The 22,861-nt window shown below is 40.0% G+C and overlaps 1 protein-coding gene across 1 annotated transcript in view; it reads left to right on the top strand.

Moving 5' to 3' along the window:
• znf292b (zinc finger protein 292b) overlaps positions 1-22,861 on the top strand; it is a 34,241-nt gene continuing 11,380 nt past the window's right edge. Inside the window, exons 1-6 of the mRNA XM_061707558.1 lie at positions 1-172; positions 9,897-10,051; positions 10,228-10,303; positions 11,947-12,082; positions 13,135-13,337; positions 15,163-15,299. Of these exons, the coding sequence (XP_061563542.1) occupies positions 8-172; positions 9,897-10,051; positions 10,228-10,303; positions 11,947-12,082; positions 13,135-13,337; positions 15,163-15,299 (872 nt within the window). The 5' untranslated portion in view covers positions 1-7. The remainder of the gene's footprint in view (positions 173-9,896; positions 10,052-10,227; positions 10,304-11,946; positions 12,083-13,134; positions 13,338-15,162; positions 15,300-22,861) is intronic.

Raw genomic sequence — 22,861 nt, 5'->3', positions numbered from 1 at the left:
AGGGAAGATGGCGGACGAGGAGGCCGAGCAGGAGCGGAGTCTCGCAAACGATACCCGTGAAACGATCGGGGAGCTCAGGCGACGATTGGAAACGCTGCAAGAAGTCGTGGTTACAGAAAGCGTCAAGATTCCCGCGCTAGCGTCCTCCGAGTACTGCCAGGAGTTCTGCAGGGTGAGTTACTTCCCCCCACATATCTAGCAAACACGGCTAGCATCCATAACACCGCTGCGTCCTGGCTGCTGGAGGATCCACAGAAACCTCTGATTACAGAGACAAGATACGCACCAGTGGGTCCAGTAAATACCATCACCGTTTACTTTTGTAAACCGTAAAATAATAATAATAGTAAACCTTTGTATTGGCGAGTAGTTTGTCAGGTAAAACATGTAAATGAAACCATGACACCACGGAGCTCATTGTGCACACAAGCCCGGAGTCGTGTTTGGAAGGAGAAACACACACTACATTCCGATGGCTTTGGGTATATGGGTATTGGTCTGGATGTTGGATCTGTGTTCGTATTGTGTCACGTTTTCCTTGGGAGTTTTAATAATCCAGCTTTCGCGATCTCACACCATCCAGTCGTGAGTTAAGGCTGATTTATGGTTCCGCGTTACACCGACGCAGAACCTACGGCGTAGGGTACGCGGCGACGCGTCCAATACGCCGTCGTTTTAACGCAGAACCATAAATCAGGCTTTAGCCTCGCGTTAGCTCCTAACCTTGTGTGTTCTGTGTATCGTCGCCCCGGGCTGGGAAATGGAAACGCTTTCACTTTCTGTGCTTATAACCATTCAGTCAAATTTACTTTGGAATAGCCCCTGAATTGTAGCTCGGACCGATCACTCATGCGAGGAATATTGTGCAGATTCTCCCCTGGCCGGGTGTGTGATGTGTACGTGCCGAATGAAACGTACAGCGTTTCCATCATTGCTGCATACTAAACACATGCAGCTTCATCGGCCCATCCTCCCCTGTTATGTGCGCTGCTGCTGTTTGGGGGGGAATCATGTGCTATATTGTATTCAAAGGGCGGATCTGCACCAAACAACCTTACACAAGGCAAACTCGTGGAATAGGATACAAATTATAATAATTTTTAATAATAATAATAATATTTTTTTTTAATAAATAATGTAAACTTTTTTTAATTATTATTACAAACAACAACAAAAGACAACATCGAGTTACAATTATATCTATCTAGGTGTGTGTGTGTGTAGATAATATAATGAAAGTAAATAAATAAATTAAGAATATTAATTTGAAAATAAATAAATAGATAATTATCATATAGAGTGATATAATATAGGACAATGTAATACTAAGATAAGATATTCCTTTATTAGTCCCACAGCGGGGAGATTCGCAGTGTACAGCAGCAAAGGGGATAGTGCAAAATAAGAGGCATCAATAGAAATAGAAATAATTATAATACAATAATAATAACAGAGTATGATACACTATAAACAGTACTGATATATACAATAATAATAAAAAATACTGGTATACAAATAAGATAACAGATGGATATTTACATAATTGCACATTGTAGTGAATTATATACTATACTATAATTGCATATAATAATATCCTAATATAACATAATAATTTTTATAATATTACAACATATAACAAAATGATATCGCCACACTATGATATATAACAATATAATAATACTATAATATAACATCCCATGAGATCTCATAACATAATATAATAATACACTATAAAACAATATATCATGATAATGCCCAGAATAATTATTAGAATTAGAATTGGTAATATATATATTGCAATGAGGGGCGAGGTCAGACCGGGGCATCAGGGAGGCGAGCAGGGGGTCAGATTAAACCTACCCATGATGCACCAGGAGGCGAGCAGGGACCCCCCCCATCAGACTCCAAGCTGCCCGACCGGGAGCCCCAGCAAGAGGCAGGTATAATAATGTAAACTTCTTTAATCTGTGACTCGGCAAAGCCAAAATAAATGAATAGGATCAGGATTTAGTTTTTATTCTCCCCCCGTTTTCTATTAATTGAATGTGAAGTCGGTGTCATATTGCCGCTGGCGTCGAGGCTGGGACAGCACAATAACCTTCACAATCACAATTTTAGGCAAATCAGAATCAGCTTTATTGGCCAAGTTTGAACATGCCCGACAAGGAATTTGACTGGTTATTTTGCTCACTGTACCCAGATTTAAAAAGTAGCAAACAGTAATAAACAAATGTGGCACTTATAACATATATACAATTAAAAAGTGAAAGGTGCAGCAGAATGAGGTAGACATGGTAATGACAGCTCTTAATAACATGTATACAATTTTTTAAAAAGTGAAAGGTGCAGCAGAATGAGGCAGACATGATTATTATTGGAAGTTGCATTGTTACAGCATATGATAGTGTTATTATAATTACTGTTATTATTGTTATTATTGCACAGTGATTGATTTCTCTGTAAATACCGTTACACTAGCCTCTCAATTGATGTCACTCCATTTCAAAAGGCTCCATCAAATAATGTCAACAATTTAAATTGTTTTGCATCGTGTCCTCTCAATACCAAAATCTATCAACAAAATCAGACCCAGCATGTAGATTTAAATGACTGAACGAGAGTGACTTGTCTTTTCCATTAGTGTTATGCTTCACTGCATGCTGTTTAACACTTTGAACTGTAGCAAGCTGTTCTTAATCTACAACCTTTCTGATATTTTCCAGTTCTTCGTCTCCAGTTTTTCTCAAATTTTTCACATTGCTCATCTCCTCTGCTGTCTTCATATTCCCAGTGTATTCCCAGTAATACAATTCATTCAGTCAAATGGTAACCATATTTGTGGAAATTGTGATCACATTTATTATTATTATTGTAAATAAAATAATCATTTACTTTTTTTGTTCGTAGATTTAACCAACCACCTGATCTTACCTACAAGTAGTGTTAAGATTAGTCTCTTGTTTATTATGACTTGCATTTACACAGATTAGATTCACAGTTTGAATATATTTTTTTAAATTACTTCATGCTTGGTGCTCTTTTATTTAGTTATTTAAAAAATATTTTTGTGTATATGGTTGTTGTTTTTTTTGTTAACCTATTAATCTTCTGAATGACAAGAAGTTTTCCAATCTTGGATTAAGCTGTTTTTCTTGTTTCTTTTTTGTTGTTGTTGGTTTTTTATCCCATTTTTGTAAGTACTGTGCCTTGTGACAAAAGTTCTGACATCCATTGAGCTACAATACGGTAAATCATTGGCACAGAGATCTTTTGTTCACTAGTCTCAACTACCAGACCAAATGGCAGAACTCTTGTGTTTTGAAGCAGATGAGTCCTTAAAATAAATGTATATTTTGACAGCTGAGCTGCCACAGTGCCAACAGTTACAAGTCTCTGTAATAGGTGGACTGCACTCACTAGTTCCATCCATATAGTATGTTTTTAAAACAAAACGTGAGCAATGGAGAGGTCGGCATCCATACTATGGTGAGTAAAACCCTCCAAAACAGAAAATCTTTGCTCTGCTGCAGACCCATTACAGCTTGTAACCGTGGCTGTTGTAGTCTGAAGTGAATGGACAAAACCATTCACAATAAGAGGGATGTGCTTGCACAGATTTGATTCATGATTTGCTCTCCTGGATCAATGTGTCCTTACTATACTTGCATTATTCCCATCTCATCTATCCACATGATTTCCTAGTTATCTTTGCTGCTACACTACACCTGAGAAGACGATCAGTGCTAACAATAATCAGTCCAGTGCACTCCTAAGCTTGGTCATGGTGCACGAAATCTGTGTGCCATGCACAGGAAATTTGTGGTGACTTCCTTTGTCTCAACGGCGAATGACTTAATCCACATAGCACTTTAACATTAAGCACAAAGCACTTTTACTGGCAGTAGCTTGGATATTTTTAACTGCACACCCTATGTATCTATGTATGTATGTATGTTGTCTTTTAATGCTGCTCCTTATGCCTTTTAAATTGCCCCTCGGGGACAAATAAAGTGTTTTGAATTGAATTTGGATGGCACACAATCAAGCAAGAAAAATACTTTCTCTATGAAATATACATTTCACATTTTTAGGGAAATTAATGCAAGTATCTCATGCAGAGCATGCCAGTTTTAAAATATGATGTTCAGGCTACAGTCTTGTTTAAATTCTAAAAAAGAAATCCCCAAACAGCAGAGCTGTAATGGATTTAACACCCAAGTTCAGATCATATCAAGGGTTTTGAGCCACAGATCAGATCGTGTTTTTTTTTTTTAGATTTGTAAAGTTTAAAAATATAACATTCATTTAAAAAAAAAAAAACAACAATGTCAATAATTGGATACAAACAATGTAATTAAGTTTCTTTTTTTTTCTCTACTCAGTGACACAGTTTGATGTGTCATTTGTGTTGCTTTACTCCATGTATTGCCATGTTCATATACAGGAGTGTCTCAGAAAATTTGAATATTGTGATTTTCTGTAATGCAATTACAAAAATGTCATACATTCTGGATTCATTACAAATCAACTGAAATATTGCAAGCCTTTTATTATTTTAATATTGCTGATCATGGCTTACAGCTTAAGAAAACTCAAATATCCTATCTAAAAAAATTTGAATATTCTGGGAATCTTAATCTTAAATTGTAAGCCATAATCAGCAATATTAAAATAATAAAAGGCTTGCAATATTTCAGTTGATTGATTTGTAATGAATCCAGAATGTATGACATTTTTATTTTTTTAATTGCATTACAGAAAATAAAGAACTTTATCACAATATTCTAATTTTCTGAGACAGTCCTGTAAATAGTGATCGTTCTGACCACCCTCAAATAAGGCAGGCGTCATATGACATGATTAATGTTCACATATGATTTTGATTTAGAGCTGCAACAATACATCAACGTAATCGGTTACGTCGACTTGCATGGAGTGCGTAAACAACACCCTGACAATGGCGAGTACAAGTAGCATACATTCATCAAATTAAACTTAAACTACCTCTTAAAACCAGGTTCGAGCATCAGGTTTTGGACTTTTTGCACATTGGGAAAACCGGTCCACTAAGGATACCGTCTCCTCACACTCGCTCTCATTGAAGATTAATTTCTTGGGCTTGAGTTCAGTGTGAACCAGCGGACTTGCAGACAGTTTTCTCAATCAGGTCATCGAGCATCAGGTTTGGGACTTTTTCAGGGAGAACCCCAACAAAATGCTGCTCTGTTGTCAGTAAAATCAGAATAACCTATCACAGCAGCATAACGGCCATGCGTGAACATCTCAAAAGAAAACAGCCTGTAGTTCTCAAACCGTCAAGTGACAAAACTACAACAATATAAGCATTCACCTAATTATTAAGTGACAGTAAATGCATTACCTGCGTTAAATTTAGTTTATTTTATAGTTTTCACGTGTAAGTCGTGGCTAGATCATTTTCTGGTGTAAAAAATAAACGATGATGCGAACTGCTTACCTGCTTCAAAGTGTTCCAGCCTATTTGGGTCTTTTTTCAGCACTTTATGGCTTGGCATGCGGATTGTCTTCCTAACAATATTTAAGTTCATGTTAGCATGTTGCTCATGCTACATGTATACCCTTTCACGTTCAATGTGCTGTGAACATTATATGGTGCATGCGCAAAATGGACCAGAATGTAATCTGTAAAAAAGTGAGGGTGACCAGCCGGTCACTGGTCGGGCCAGTCAGGTGGAAAATCAGCAAATTCCTGGCCGGTCAATTGGTGCGTCTCTAAAAATTATTGCTTGGTTAGTATAAACTTCATGAGGAGGAATTGATAATGGCTAGCTGTTGGCTGAGCTGACTGTCCATAAATCTTCATCATCTTCATCTTCTTCCGCTTTATCCGTTCCCGGGTCCATAAATCATATTAGAAATAAATGTTTTGCTTTCTATAAACTGTCCTGATATGGTACAAAAAAAGCATAGGAGACAGATTTACAGAATTTGGTTGGAAGAGTGCCATCTGGTACATCCTTGAAACTGTAATTGCAGGATCTATTTGACATTTACAGCGATACAAATATCAGTGTGCATATACATTTAAGTAACTTGTCATGATAAAATGTGATACCGTAATCAGTGAAGTCAAATTCTCAGCCTACAAGAACAGCCCCACACATTAGATAAGATGCTCCAGATGGCGGTGCGTTGGGATTCAGCTGCCCCTCTCTGTCCCAATAAGTGTTTACACGATTAATATCTTTGTTGGTGTGCCCCAGTGATTTTTAGATTTTTCTCGTGTTTGTCCATCCTAAACCGTGCATACAGCTGTGGAACACTTCTTTATATTGGCAGTACTACAATTGTCAACTTAAATCTGACACACATTAAAGAGCTACACAACCTCGGACTTCTTTGGTAGCCCGCTCAGTCATTGACGGAGCACACCTGCAGAGGAAGAGCTGCTTTTAGAGCAGGAGTCGAGGCTGGTCTGAGAACAGCAAGAGCCAACCTCTCGTGTCATCAGACTAGCAAAGAGATACCTCCTTTAACCCTGCGTTCACACTGAAAGCGTCACGGGCGTCATAGGCAGCCGGTCATTTTCTATGAAATCGCGCAGCGAGAGCAGCGGAGGCATCGGGAGCAGCGCGTCAATTTGAAGGGTTCCCGAAGCGAGAAGCCTCAATGCAGATTGTACTTTCATGTACACACAAACGTACACTCATTCACATGCACACTTGAGCATAGTTGTGCACTAACAAACTTATTTTATCAGGAATTAATATATTTCATCCAGCAAACTGACATTTTTGCTGATTTGACTGCCGTTTTTACCTGAACTGCTGTGCGAAACACATATCTGATGGTTGAGGAGCTGGATGGTCCCAACGATTTTATTTGCTACATTGATCCAACGCAAAATAATTAAAAACCGTGCTTATTAATCACAAAACACAGTTTAAACATCATGACCAAATCTGCTCCGACCCGGTGTGTCAGTGATCACCGCAGACAGACTGCAGCTTGAAGCCTGAATTATGGTTCCGCGTTAAATCGACGGCGTAAGGTTCGCGGCAACGCCGTAGGTTCTGCGTTGGTGTGACGCGGAACCATAAATCAGCCTTCACCAGGAGAAAGGGCTCTGGCGGTTGATGTTGATCCGTGGACCAAACTTGTTAAGGAGCATCAAACTCACTCTTATCTACGTGGAAATAACGCTAAAATATAAAGAAGGCGTCCCAAAGTGTGATCTATGGTGAAATAGGAAACTGAAGATGTGCAATACTGTTCCCTCCACTTCTGCAGCAGCTTTAGCCCCGCCCACTGCAGCCGTTGACAGTGCATGCAGTTTTCAGTGTGAACGCACCAAGCAGTGCGATGCTGGCGTCAGGTGATTTTTGACGCTTTCAGTGTGAACGCAGGGTTAGAGTACCACCATCATCCCTGTTCCAAAGAAGGCGTGTCAGTCCTGCTTCAAAGACCAACACCCTGTGGCGCTGACCCCCATCATCATGAAGTGCTTCGAGCTACTAGTCATGCAGCACATCAAATCTGTCCTCCTTCCTTCCCTGGACGCCTACCAGTTTGCATATTGGGAAAACCGGTCCACTGAGGATACCGTCCCCACCGCCCTCCACTCAGCTCTCATCCAAGATCAATTTCTTGGACTTGAGTTCAGCGTGAACCAGCAGACTGAGAGACAGTTTTATCAATCAGGCCATCAGGATGCTGAACTCCCTCTCCTGGAGCAGCAACACCGCATCACTGGCCAGGAAATCCCAGCAGGGCTTCAGCCGGAGCACCACTTACACTTCATCATCTCCACCTTCTACTGCGGAACCATCCCCACACCAGCTGGGGATGGTGCTTTCCCATTAACAAGCCCTAGATCGCTAGTGACCTAAAATAACTGCTGAAACAAGAAAAAAAACAATCCTTAATGAAGAGTGGGGCTCAGGGAGAGTCAGCCCATGTTTTGCAGGAGGAAATTCTCTTGGTGTTTCTCTCCCTGAAACGTCTCATTCCGTCTCTCATGGGTCATCATGTCCTGGTGAGGACAGACAATACGAGGACGGTGGCGTACGTCAAACGCCAGGGGGGATTACGCTCCCGTCGGCTGCACATGCTGGCACCCAGACTGATCCTGTGGAGCTGCAGTCGTCTTCTCTCCCTGAGAGCGACGCATGTACCCTGAACCCGGGGGCAGACCTGTTGTCCAGGGGAGTGGATATCCGGAGAATGTGGAACAGATATGGGCCCATTTCGAGCGGGACGCGGTGGATCTGTTTGCATCGAGAAACAACATGCAGTGTGCGCTGTTTTCCTCTCTGCGCTGTAGGGATGGGTGGTATGGACTCAAAAATTGATCACGATAATTTCTGGCATTTATCCCGATAACGATAAAAATGACGATTGGAAAAAAAAAAAAACCAATTCAACTCCACCTTTTTAACTATAAATCTATCACCACATTCAGTCTATGGAGCCCCCAAAACAAGTTTTCTTAGCTTATAAAATCACAAAGTAGAAAAAAATACAACTTGATAAATAAAGTTCACTGAAAATAAAACCCTATCAGTGATGACCTCTTCTAATATAAATAAAATGTGCAAATTAACCTGTGGTTGGAACATGCCACAAATTACATACTATTGCAATTTTTTTTCCTAATAGTCAAACGTTATATCAAAATGTAACAACCATTTCCTTCTGTTTTTGCAGACTCTGCACATAATAGATGATGTTTGCTCCTCGTCTCTCTTTTATAAATCCAAACCAGTTCCAGATAACGGAGCTGGAGTCTCGTTTAACAACGAGCTGCTCGCTCTCAGATCCGCCTTCCGCCATGTTTGTTACACAAAAACGCCATCAACGGGAATTTATCGTTTTTACCAGGAGATGACAAATTCTTACCGTGGGGAATTTTTTTGACGGTATATCGTGAACGGTAAAATATCGCCCATTCCCACTGCGCGGCATAGACGCTCCCCTCGGGGTAGACGCACTAGCCCACGCCTTGTTCTCAGAGTAATGAGTGAGACGTCTCACCAGACAACCCTTCTTGCTTGGGCGAGTGAGAAGAGGTGCTTATCTTGAATGACGATGCGTCGTCCACATGGGATATTTAAGGTGGGTGATACTACCTGCGGCGGACGGACATTTCACCAGCCAATCAGGATTGGCGTAATGAGATGAATGCTTCTGAGGGCTGCAGCCGGACGTGCATCCCATAGTGAGACATCTCACTCATATTTCTCGGAGAACCAGGGTTATGTAAATAATCTAAAGTTTAACAACAACTTGGGAGTAGTATTGTGGATGAGTGTGTTCTGTCCTGTTGCTGTGGAATATCAAAATAGTTGTAAAATGATTGGCGGCTGGTGGTTTTAATCTTGTTGGAGTCTTCAGTCAGGTTAACTCACATGTCTTGGGCCGTTCTGAACTACAATCTTTCATGGTTAAAGTAGACATGGGGAACTTTTATGCTCAAGGTATCCTTAAGTGCGGTAAAAGGTGTCTATAAATAAAATGTAATACTATTTCTGAGTCTAATGTCGCCTTGCTTGAGAGTTGTGCAATGCTGCTTTTATTATTTCTCCATTTGTTTCTATTGTTGCGAGTGTTTTGGGTTGTTTTTTTCCCTCTTCTCTTCTGTCAACACTGTTCATAGTGACAGTTGTAAAAACTGTTGTGAAAACTCTTTAACTTTAAACTCAGTCACTGAACATCTATAAGTCACCCACGTTACTGATTTTAATTCAATAGAAAAGAGATTACAATGAAACGCATGCTAACATCTTTAATGGCCATGACTGCTTTTGCTTCTTACAGATCTCTGAAATAAATGTGTACACTGACCACATTTTTCTGATTGTTATTATTTTAAAGGTGCTTTTTCCACGTATTGATTAGTATCTGTCTTCTCCCTTTAGACTCTGCTGGAGTTTGCAGGGCGTTGGAGGATAGAGGAAGAGCCCTTGCCACTGGTGCAAGTGTACGTCGTCGCCTTGCTAAGTTACGCTCAAGCTTCTCCGTACCTTTCCCTGGAGTGTGAAAACGTTCCTGTTGTGGTAGAAAGACTCTCACTGTAAGTAAAATCTGATACACGGTTTGTCACAATGCATCAATAATTGTACTGAATGAAACTCAAACTCTGATTTCAAAGTTTGATCATAGCTTGCTTGTTAAGTCTTTTGAAGTTTTGGTGCTCAATGTGGTAAGAGATCAATATCAATATTGGTGAATGTCTCTGTTCTTCGGCAGGAGCTTTCTGGAGCTTCTACTTGCACTGAAAGATGTTCCAGATGGATTATGGACAGAACTGAAGTCTTCTGTGCAGGTACAGATTATAACTTTTAAGATGAAGTACTGGCTTGGAAGTCAAAAATGAAAAGGTGGGGAGGTCGTTTCGTTCTGAACGAGAGCGTATTACAGCTACACTCTAACTTTATGAAAATGTATAACATTATGCTTGTACTTTTCGGGCCGACGTATTCGAATTTATATAAAACTAGGGTTTAAAACTTGGAGCTGAATTGATTTCAACAAAGAGAAGATTCATGGAATAGATAATCCAGGAATCTTCCCTTTGGTGTTGGGAGAAAAAATATATATGTATTTTGAGTCAAATGGTAATACTTTTCTATGTATTCATAATTTCTTTGAAGGTTTACTATCAATAGTGTAACATAGGGCTGGGGATCGATTCAAATGTCAAGAATCGATTCGATTCCGATTCTTAAGATTCAAAATCGATTATCAAGATTTGATTCGATTCCGATATTGATTTGGGTTAGTGTTAATAAAACAGTTTTTTGAGCTGTTGCATGAATTATATGACTGTAGTTATGCAAAATATTACTACTAGTATTATATTGAGATTAAACAGCAAGTATTGCAGCTAATGATGCTGTAAGGACCAATCACCTCCCAGAATGCTGATAGAACTGCTTTCAGAAACATCGTGTGGGTCAGAATTATCAAACAGATCCAGGGAGGAAACAGAGACGGATGAAATCGGTTTTATTTTTTCCCACATTCCGTTTTTATTTGTTCTATTTTCAGTCTATTTTGGTTTTTAATTTTTGAGCATTTGGTTTTTAGCATTTTTTGCAAATGTAACCCCAAGACGGTATATAAAGTAATGAAATATAGACAATTTATGCAATTATAACCTAACACTTTAATGTTTTCATACCTTTAAACATATTTAAAGGCGAAAAAACATGGCACCAGTTATTCTCGTGTCCAACAAAACATTCCTTTTTTGGGGATAAACAAAAAAATAACCAAAAGTTGTAATGTAATGGTGAAAAAAAAATTACATAAATAAATAAAAGAAAAAGAACCCAAACCCCCCCCCAAAAAAAAAAAATAAAATAAAAAAATCGATCTTTAGACATATGAATTGATTTTTAGGAATTAATATGAGAATCGGTTTAGAATTGGGAAATCGATTTTTTTCAACACGGGCCTAGTGTAACAACTGTTTGACCCCGTTACTGTTCTGTCCAAGTGTCCATTTTGAAAACATCAGATTGGGTACCGTTCACATTTGAACTGATAATCTCACGATAGAAGTATCTAGAATTTTTGTACCGGTGCCCAGTGGTGCCTTTTTTGTTTTGCTTTGTTTGAAGTAACACATTCATTTTAAATATTAAATACCAACATTGCATGCAGTTGGACATCAAATGAACTGTTAGATTTTTCTGTATGAAGTCATGAAATTATTTTTTTTAAACCAAATTGAATGAAACAGAATTACATAAAAAAAAAAAAAAAACTACTTTAAACACTTTAAACTGTGCGTTGGTGCCTCTGTGAAGGAACAGAAAGTAACAGATGCATTTCAATAAAGGAAAAGAAAAAAGAAAATCACAATCAATACACGGCCCTGGTTCATAACCTCAGTTTACTTGCACTCTACTTGCTGTTAACTGAAAGATGGTCACGTTTTAATAGTTTTTTTGTTGTTTATAGTTTGCACACAGCAAGCTTCAGGAGCATGGGATCGGCCAGCTGTCGGTATTATCTGCCCTGGGACAGTACGATGGCGTTTGGGACAACAAAGTGCTCCAAGGCCTTCTCTCCAACGAGACTCTCCAGACAGAACAAGGTAGAATTCCCTTTTCTGTATCAACTCAGGTCTTTGTGGCATTTTTCACATTTGGAAAGTCTGGTTTGCAGCAATTACACGTTGGAATATGGTGGACATGATTATAACATGCCATGCAGGGACAGGGTTGTCATGGACTCTATGATGGCATGCAGTTATTTCTGCAAGTACACAGAACTGTGTTGAAGAGCAAAGACTTGGTGATCTCTAAGGTGCACAACCTCTTTCTTTTTTTTTCTTTATTGTTTTGGTTAAATTAATTGGCTAATGCCTTATTTCACATTTGTATACAGTAGTTGGTCAAGTTCTGGAAATGGCTAATGGATGGATTTCTACTTGGCCGTGGGAGTTGTCAATAGTTGCTCTTAGTTATAAAACTGTGGTAAGGCGGTAGTTATAATAAAGTTTTTATTTTGGTTGTTATATTGTACGACGGAGTAATAGGGGCAAACTAAGACAAAAAAAATTGGAAATTACGAGTATACAAATATTACGACTTTATTCTCGTAATATTACGACTTTATTATCGTAATTTCCAATTTATTTTTGTCTTAGTTTGGCCCTAATACTCCGTAATATTGCCTTGATGGGCTGTGGTGTTTTTGGTAGGTCAGTGAAAGCCCTGTCAATAATGTCAATAATATTTTGAGAGTTGATTGTCATGGCAATTTACTAAACACGTAATAAATGAAATGGAGCGGCAACCCTTTGAACAAAAAAGTGAGGAATAAAGGCTGGATTATGGTTCTGTGTTACACCAACGCAGAGTACGCGCCGTTGCCGTGACGCCGTCGTGAACCCTTCGGACTCCTCCATCACTCCATTTCGCAGCGGGGGGTCTGCGATCTTTTCCTGACTGGTTTATCCCGCAACCTGCGGCGTAAACTCGGCGTTGATTTGTTGCAGAACCATAATCCAGCCTTACACGTGTGCTTGACATAATTTTGTCGACTTTATGCTTCTTTTTTTTTTTTTTTTTTCAACTCCTGCTGCAAATATGTAACAACTTACATATATAAAAAAAATACCATTAACGGTGCATCTTGTTTCAGTTGAGGAGTTTTTGGAGCAGGAGGGGCTGATCCTGTTGCAGATGAGAGTGAAGCAGCTTATGAAAGAAAAGGAACTGGAGAAGGCTGCACTTCTGGCAAAGACGTGCTCCGAGTCTGCAGCCTTCCAGGGGAAGCAGATGTTCAAGCAGATGTACCTGGTCTGCCTCTGCAGTACTGCCGAGCAGGATCCGCTCATGGAGGAGGTACGTTATGTTATAAACGGATTATCTATTTGCTTACATTTGGACATGGTGGAAAGGGGGGGAATTAAGATTCTGAAAATAAAAATAAAAAACCCTGTATTTTACTATGAAATGAATGTTGTTTTATTAATTATGTAATCTACATTGTACACAGCCTTTCCCATGGATAGAAAGTAGGAAACTAGTAAAAAGATTTGGTCTGCGTATCCACGTTTTGATTCTAATGCCACTATTCTGTTATTGTAGCTGGTCATAAATTTGAATTAATTTTACATTTTATAACAAAACAGTGAATCAAGTACATAAAAATGCGTTAATTTATTTTTTCTGTTTTCTTTCTATCCATAATCAATGCCACTTAAAGGGGACCTATTATGGCATCTAATTCCTATTTTAAACAGGCCTTGAATGTCTTAAAAACAAGCTTTTGATTGTTTTTGCTAAATAAATGAGAAATTCAGCCTCTGAGCCATGTCTTTATCTTCCCATTCTCTAACTCATTATCTATGTGGGATTCTGAGTGGGCGGGGCTATGATAATGAGGCTCTGTGCTGATTGGCTGCCTGAATGACGCGATACACGGCTACGGAAAAATGGCGGAAGCTCCAGCCGGCGGAGTTAGTTGTGGGCGTGGTTTCACGCATTGGAGGCCAACCAATGTAAATCGCATTTTGGTTACGTAACGATGGGAGCAGAATCTTATTGGCTCGTAGATCCACATGACACTGGACGGCTCATCCGGGCGGCTGTACAGACACTGCAGAATTTGGTTGCTTTCCTCCTTCTCTGAGGTGGCAGACTGAGGGGAGAACACTTTTTATATATGTTAAAGCAAGAAAAAACATGTTTTTCATAATAGGTCCCCTTTAAGTTTTTACTCGAGTAAGCTCTGCAGTCTAGAGAGCAGCAAGGAATCCTCATTTTCAGACCTTGGTGGAGCTGTGGAAAACACAATCAATCAATAAACATGTAAACAATAATGATAAGATTAGGTGCTTTTGGAAGAACTGACCAGCCAACTTGGCAACCAGGGCTGTGAGGACAATCATCTGGCATTTATGTAATTTTAAAGTTAATTTACATTTTAAATGACTTGCTTCCACGTCTCAAAACTGCATTGTTAGGATTGAAGAGAGCCTTAAGATTTTCTTACCGTCCCCACTTCAAGTCACACAATAACCTTTCACTTTTCTTTATTTGAAGAGCACGTGCATCCAAGATATTTAGGGGTTTTCCCATCAGCTGCATTTACCTCGTTTGTACACATCCATTTCTGCAATTCAGGCCTGTAATATATTCCAAAAATTGGGGCAGAAGCAATCTAGCACTAGTGGGTGATCAGTGATCCTCAAAGAAACACTGGAAGGGATATTCTTCTCATTTTACAGTGTATATCATCAAGCTTGGAATCTGGAGGAATATCTGCATGAAGGACAATGCAAGTCAACTAGATATCTGACATTCACCAAGATCTAATATAATCACATGATTAATTGATTACTTAGGAAACGTTTGTCAAGCTATACTTTATAACATTCACAAATGACGCTTAAAACCTCATTGCAACTCCTGTTCTGAGACTGATACCAGTATCAGAAAGGCTAAAGGGATTTAGTCACAATAACTAAACTACAAAACGGCCACTATGTACAACATAAAGACCTTCATCAGGGAAGGGATTTGTTTTTTCCTCAAATCCTTAGAAATGTTTGATATTGATCACATTCAAAAAGTTTTTTTTCTTGTAGGTGGTTCCATGTTTAAATTTTTTTTTTCTCATTAAATTCTTTTTTTTTCTTTTTTTCTATGAAATCTTCCTGTACAGCTGTCGAAGGTGGATTGCCGTGATGCTTTAGACATGATCTGCAATTTGGAGTCAGACGGAGAGGACGGCGCAGCTTTCACCCTCTGCTCAGCCTTCCTCACACGCCAGCTTCTCCAAGGAGACACGTACTGTGCCTGGTAAGAAAACATGAAGGATTTTGTTTTGATTTGGAAAGATTTCAAGGTTTGCTTCAAGGATATAAAGTAGACAAGACAGCTGGGAGAAGAATCTCAAAAAGTCCAATATTCAATAATGGTGCTATTTTTTCACTAAGCTTGTCACATTCTTGTTGGTTCAGTCATATAAAAAGTACATTTTTTAGATTTTACGTTTAGGATGTACAGTAAATTACAAAAAAAATACCTGGTCCTGACAAATATCTTAATGTCTGTCATCATTAATTTAAAACCTCACCATTTCTTTCCTTACCATGTTGGCTATTTGAGGCATCAACAAGTTTTCTAGTCGGGTTGCCTCCAGATGGGTCCAGAAGTATTAGACAATAGTAGACAATCACAGATTTATGTTTTTGCCTCCATATCACAGTGGACCATCATAAAGTGCTAAAAGTGTAGACTTTATGCTTTAATTTAAAAGGCTTCACCATAATATGGCATGAAAAGAATTACAGCAGTTTTTAACTGCTCTATGTTCAGGTGCTCAAAATGATTTGAACTAAGTGACATAATTGTCAATACAATTACATTTTCAATACTTGCTGTATTAATTGCCTGAAGTGTGGAGCCCATGGACATTTCTGCCTTCAGTTTTGTGTGCGTTAATTTATTATTTTATATATATATATATATATATATATATATATATATATTTATTATATTTAATTTTTTTTGTTTAGCAGCTAAAAATATCAGATCATTACACTATGTGGGGTGGATATAGGCTGTCATTGAAACATGACGAATCAATATGGACCGCAATTGCCAAAAAATCCGCCGGGAAACAGGAAGATAAGGTGACAGGGATTTTTTTTCTTCTTTTAATTCCAGCCCACAAATCATTGAATTACTGACATGTTTATAATTAAGATGGGGTAAATTAATGCATGACCGTGGTATTTGCTACGGGTAGGTAATTTGTGGTGAAATTTTTACATGGCGCATTCAGACGGGATGAAAATCCCAGACACCCTCTGTGATTATTACAACTCGCTGCAGTTCTCCAGATAACTTTAATCCCATGCGACTGGGTCATTTGAGACCCATTGAGACGGATAAATATGGCCTAATCCAGTTGTCAAAATCGCACAAAAAATGAGACCTTTTCGAACCATTTCACCTGTCTTCCTCCTCACAACACAAGTTGAAGCTACTTTATTTTGACATTTTATTCATATGACATGAGGCAAATGTTTGTCATAAAGCAGTGGAGGAAAGGGAAAAACAAATCAGAGGGTAGATTACTGCACATTTATTTTTACCTGTTAAAAATGAAAGACTACGGAGACTTCCGGTTTGCAGCCTCATGGAGTAGACGCACGCGTGAGGGCTCCTGTCTGCGCCTTTAACTTTTCACTTTTTCACTCCACTATTTCATAGTCTGGGCGGTCTACGTCAAATATTATACATTTTTAAACCACTTTGGTTCAAAATGTCTTCACATCGTGGTAAATCTGGGAAGAAAGACGAACAAGCCAGTGCGGCCAGCTTACCAGTAACAATGGCGGTTATGTCGCAGCTACTCGACCAACACAGGGAAGCTCTGGCCGCGGACTTCAAAGCTTCTTTCAGCCAACTCGAAAATAAGTTTGAGCAGGTCCGGTCCGTGGTTGATGAACACGGGCAACGGCTTTCATCACTTGAGCTTGCTTCGGATGATCTAACTCAGCGTGTCAGTGAGCTGGAAAATACCTGCTCGGGTCTTCGGGAGAGCAACACGAAGCTGACGGCGAAAGTTGTGGACCTGGAGAGCCGCTCCAGGAGGCAAAACATCCGCATCCTGGGCCTGGCGGAGTCCATTGAAGGTGAACGACCCACACAATTTTTTTCCGACCTGCTGCGGGAAGTTTTTGGGGAGGCGCTCTCATCACCACCGGAGCTTGATAGAGCCCATCGCTCGCTGGCCGCTAAACCGGCCGCGGGGCAGAGACCGCGGCCGGTCATTATCCGTCTGCACCGATACCAGGTTAAAGAGCTCCTGATTCGCGAGGCCCGGCGGAGGGGGAAGTTGGAGTACCGCAACCAACCGATCAGGATCGTGGAGGATTATTGCCCCGAGGTTCTGAGCCAGCGCGCCGAGTACCGGGAGGTGATGGCGGAGTTATACCGCCGCGGGCTCAGGCCGTCTCTGCTTTTTCCTGCGAGGCTCCGGATCACGCTTTCCAGCGGGGAAAAGAAGTGGCTGCGGTCAGCTGAGGAGGCTCGGAGATACATCGGCAGCCTTCCTTCTCCATCCTCTGCACCGTGAATGACATGCGAACACCTGAGGTTTGCAGCCGGGAACGCTGACTCTTCACTGTAAAAAAAAATTTTTTTTTCCTTTTTTTCTCTCTCTCACTTTCAAAGTTGCAGTGCGGACGTGAGTAGACCCAATTCAGTGAATTGTCACGCTGTACAGTATGTGAAGCTTAATTTTCAAAGCCGAATACTTTTTTTTTCTCTTGTTTTATTATTAATTAACTTTTTTCATTAGTAGTATTGCTTTTTCTTTTATTACTGAGTCATTATTATTACTGCTATTAATATTATAATTTGATCTCACAGTGCTGGTGCTACGGAGGTATTTTAATTTTATCTATTCCTTTTTTTTCCCTTTGCTTCTTTATTAATGTGCCCAGCATTGTTGAAATTTGTTGTTAGGAGTGTAGAGTGCACGTTTACATTGCAATAAGGAGCAAGAAGATGTCATTAACGACAGGAAGGTTTTTTTTTTGGTATGTGGGGGGAGAGCTTGCTGCTATGTTCTTTAGCAGCTGTCTGGGGGGGTGGGAGGGTGGGGGGTTCTGTTTTCAAGGCTAATACTCGTTTGTTGGCCCATACAAGTATTGCACAGCCAATAATCTGTTCATTTCTTTTTTCATGTGTGTGTCCTGGATTCATTACCTGGAGTTTTGATACTATTTGTACTCATCAGCCTATGCCATTAGCTGAAGAATTTGGATAGAGTATTAAATCTTGTTAGCTGGAATGTTAAGGGTTTAAATCATCCTGTGAAAAGGAGGAGAATATTTTCTCACATCAAACAGTTCAAAGCAGCTTTTGTCTTTTTGCAAGAAACACATATTCGGGGGTCTGATAATTCTCGCTTAATGGCCCGGTGGGCGGGGCAGCACTTCCACTCTTCATTTCAAGCGAAGGCAAGAGGAGTTTCGATTCTTATAGACCCAAATATTCCTTTTGTGCATCATAATGTTGTATCAGATACTAACGGCCGTTTCATCATCGTCACAGGGAAACTATATGACATGAATATAGTGCTTGCCAACGTATACGCCCCAAATGTAGATGATGTACATTTTTTTGATCATTTTTTTTCTTCCCTCCCTGATCTGAGTTCATACTCTCTCCTTCTTGGCGGTGATTTTAACTGCTGGTTAGATCCTGTGCTGGACCGTTCCTCCCCCAAACCCGACTCAGGGAGTAAGTCCGCCTCATTCATTCAGTCTTTCCTTCTCAATTATGGCATCTCCGATGTATGGCGCTTCCTCCATCCAAAGGAAAAGGAGTATTCATTCTTCTCACATGTCCACCATACTTTTACGAGGATCGATTATTTTCTTATCGATGATCAGTTGCTACCACACGCTCGGTCCTGCACCTATCAGGGTATAGTGATATCAGATCACGCCCCTGTCATATTATCCCTGGCGCTACCTAATCTTCCTCAAATTAAAAGGCATTGGCGTTTTAATTCGTCCTTACTTTCGGATGCTAAATTTACCAAATTCATAAAGGAACATATAACCTTCTTTTTTCAGACTAATGCCACCCCCGATATATCCCTTTTAGTAGTTTGGGATGCATTTAAAGCATACCTTAGGGGGCAAATAATTTCCTTTACTGCAAATATGAGGAAGAAGGCCATGCAAGAACGCTTAGATCTAGCCAAGCAAATCAAGGACATAGATCAGAAATACTCCCTTGTCAAAGACCCAGATCTTTATAATAAACGTGTGGAGCTCCAAACCAAATTCAACTTGGCTTCGACATACCAAATTGAACGTCAACTGTTGCGAAGTAAGAGCTTGTTTTACATCCATGGTGATAAATCAGGGAAATTGTTGGCTAGTCAACTGAGGGGACTTAAATCAAAGGGGCACATAACAAAAGTTAAAATGGAAGATGGGACTATCACTTCGAATCATGTAAAGATCAATAATGCATTCAGGGACTATTATTCCAAACTTTACACCTCTGGATTTTCTAACACTAATTCGATGAATGATTTTTTAAATGACCCCAGTATCCCTACACTTTCCACTGATAACAAAATTAAATTAGAAGAACCAATAACGAAGGAGGAGGTTGCTGCAGCTATCCTTTGCTTGCAATCCGGTAAATCCCCTGGGCCAGACGGGTTTCCAGCAGAATTTTTCAAGGCGTTTTCCCCTCTTCTTTCATCTCACCTAAGTGCAGCTCTATCTGACTCATTCAAACAAGGCAAACTCCCGACTTCATTCTATGAGGCGTGTATCACACTCATTGCCAAAAAGGACAAGGACCCGACTGAGTGCTCATCATATAGGCCAATATCTTTACTAAATGTTGACACCAAAATCTTGTCCAAAGTCTTGGCCCGTAGATTGGAAAGCATACTACCATCAGTCATATCAGAAGATCAAACTGGTTTTGTCAAAAATCGACAGTCATACTTTAACATACGTCGTCTGTTTGACATTCTGTACTCTCCCTCCGGGGGGGCTCCTGAATGTGTCCTCTCTCTGGATGCAGAAAAGGCGTTCGACCGGGTAGAGTGGGCGTATTTATTTGCGACGTTAAATAGGTTTGGCTTTGGTCCTAGTTTTATCACCTGGATAAAACTTTTATATTCATGCCCTGTCGCCTCAGTCCTGACCAACTCTCAGCTGTCGCAGCCCTTTACCCTCAGTCGCGGAACCCGACAAGGGTGCCCTCTAAGCCCGCTTTTATTCGACCTGGCAATTGAGCCATTAGCGATAGCGATACGGAACTGTGAGAGGATCTCTGGTATATGGCGATATGGTGTTGAACATAGGGTGTCTCTGTACGCGGACGACCTTTTGTGTTACATTTCACGTCCAGATAGCTCAATACCTGTCCTGCTGGATTTACTGAACAATTTTAGCCAGTTCTCAGGCTACAAACTAAACCTGAATAAGTCAGAACTTTTCGTTGTCAGTGAGGGGTCGACGGCGGTGGGGTACACCAACTTTCCTTTTAAGATTGTGAAACACAAATTCACTTACCTGGGCATTGCCATAACGAAAAAACATATGCACCTTTTCAAGGAGAACTTTATTAGTTTGTTAAATCACACAAAACAATGTCTCTCACAATGGTCTCCTCTCTCAACCACCCTGGCTGGTCGAATTAATTCGATAAAAATGACTATTTTACCAAAGTTTTTATACACGTTCCAATCCGTGCCAACATTCATTCCTAAATCATTTTTTGACTCACTAGACTCGGCTATATCATCATACATTTGGAAGGGAAAACGGCCTCGACTAAATAAGACTCATCTCCAAAAATCTAAGAAGGATGGAGGCATGGCGTTGCCTAACTTCCGTTTCTATTACTGGGCGGCCAATATCCGTTGCATTACCTTCTGGTCACACTTTCACAGTAGACCTGACCGGCCCATATGGGTGTCGATGGAGGTAGGATCTGCCCAAAACATCTCCATTCCTGCACTTCTTGGTTCCTCACTCCCTTTCACTTCAACTATATCTACAGATAACCCTGTGGTACGGCACACACTGAGAGTGTGGACTCAGTTCAGAAGACATTTTGGCTTTCTTGCTTTCTGCCTCTCAGGCGCTATTGTAGCCAATCATCTTTTTCAACCTTCCCTACTAGACCCAAAATTTCAAGAATGGCAAAGTCTAGGTATCTGTCGCTTTAAAGATCTCTTTATTGATAAAATATTTCTATCATTTGAACAACTTTCTAAAAAATGTAATCTCCCAAACTCACATTTTTTCAGATATTTACAGGTAAGGGACTTTCTTCGATGCCAAATATCAAATTTTCCTGTGGGACCAGATTTGAATATCGTTGACTCATTTCTCTGTTTACAACCATCACATAAAGGGTTAATATCGATTATTTACAGTAAATTGCTTTCTGTAAGGCAAGCCCCCTTAATAAAGATTAAAACGGCGTGGGAACAGGATCTGAATTTGTCTATACCGGAAGACACGTGGGCGACAGTCTTTAAGTTAATAAATGGCACATCTCTTTGTTCTCGTCACTCTTTGCTACAATTTAAAGTGGTTCACAGAACTCACATATCCAAGACTAAATTATCCAGTTTTTACCCAGATGTAGATCCATGTTGTGACAAATGTAAGAGAGAGGAGGCTTCTCTTATCCACATGTTCTGGACATGTCCCAGTCTGGAGAAGTTCTGGAGGGAAGTCTTCCAGACTTTATCCCTCATTGTCGGTTTGGACATAGAACCCAACCCTTTAGTTGCTCTCTTTGGTACCATGGGAGGCGATGCTGATGCACGTCTGAGCCTGGCTAAACGTCGAACTCTGTCATTTGCTTCCCTGCTTGCCAGACGGGCAATTCTGTTGAGGTGGAAGGATGCTGCTCCGCCCACCCACGCTCAGTGGGTGATGGATATTATGTCCTGCTTAAATCTGGAAAAAATATACTATTCCATCCATAACTTGAAAGACAAATTTCATAAGGTGTGGGGGCCTTTCTTAGAACACTTTACCAATTTTTAGACCAATGGCACCATCCCTACTTAAATCCCCTTAGTATTAACATTATTATTGTTTCCTTATTTAAATACATTATTTAGGGTATTTTTGGAGATAAGTTTGCTTCCCTTCATATGTATTTTCTGCTGCTCACTTCATTATTCGCCTTGAACTGAAACCTGACGTCCAGCTACTGTTTTTGTTTTTTATTGCTCCAGGAATGATGGACCATCTACTGTTACACAGCATTTACCTTTGTGCAACCTGACTTGTCGTTGTTTGTGGGGGGGTGGTGGGAGGGTCGTATGTGGGGGGGTGATGGGAGGGCTAAAATGGGGGCTTGGATGCCTGAGCATTTCACAGTTCTGCCGTGTCTTTGTATGTGCATCTATTTTTGTGGGAAAATTCAATAAAAATATGTTTGAGAAAAAAAAAATGAAAGACCACCTGAATAAAGGCCCATAGAGCCACAAAATCTCTAAAGAAAATTAAAGAAGCAAGATATAAGGCCAACATGCTTGGAATTTGGGTGTGTGGATGTTTCTGACTAGGGACTATACGTTAACCGTGCCCACACGCCAGGCGTGGGAAAAAAAACCCTGTACATTGGGTTTTACTAAGTCAATCGGTGGGGTTATTGAAGAATATTACATTTCTTTGCCTTCAAAGAGTCTTAAGTTCTCAGAATATTTAGGGTCATTATCCTTCTACACTATGAAGCTCCGTCCTACTGATTTTTAAATAAGGTTGAATATGTCACATTATCGCTAAAACCCTTTTTTATGTTGATAGTTATGGCAAACATAGAAAATGACAGTATGTGTCTTTTGT

The sequence above is a fragment of the Cololabis saira genome, chromosome 18 (genome assembly GCF_033807715.1).
Source record: "Cololabis saira isolate AMF1-May2022 chromosome 18, fColSai1.1, whole genome shotgun sequence".
Lineage (NCBI taxonomy): Eukaryota > Metazoa > Chordata > Actinopteri > Beloniformes > Belonidae > Cololabis > Cololabis saira.
This window is presented reverse-complemented; position numbering and strand designations above follow the sequence as displayed.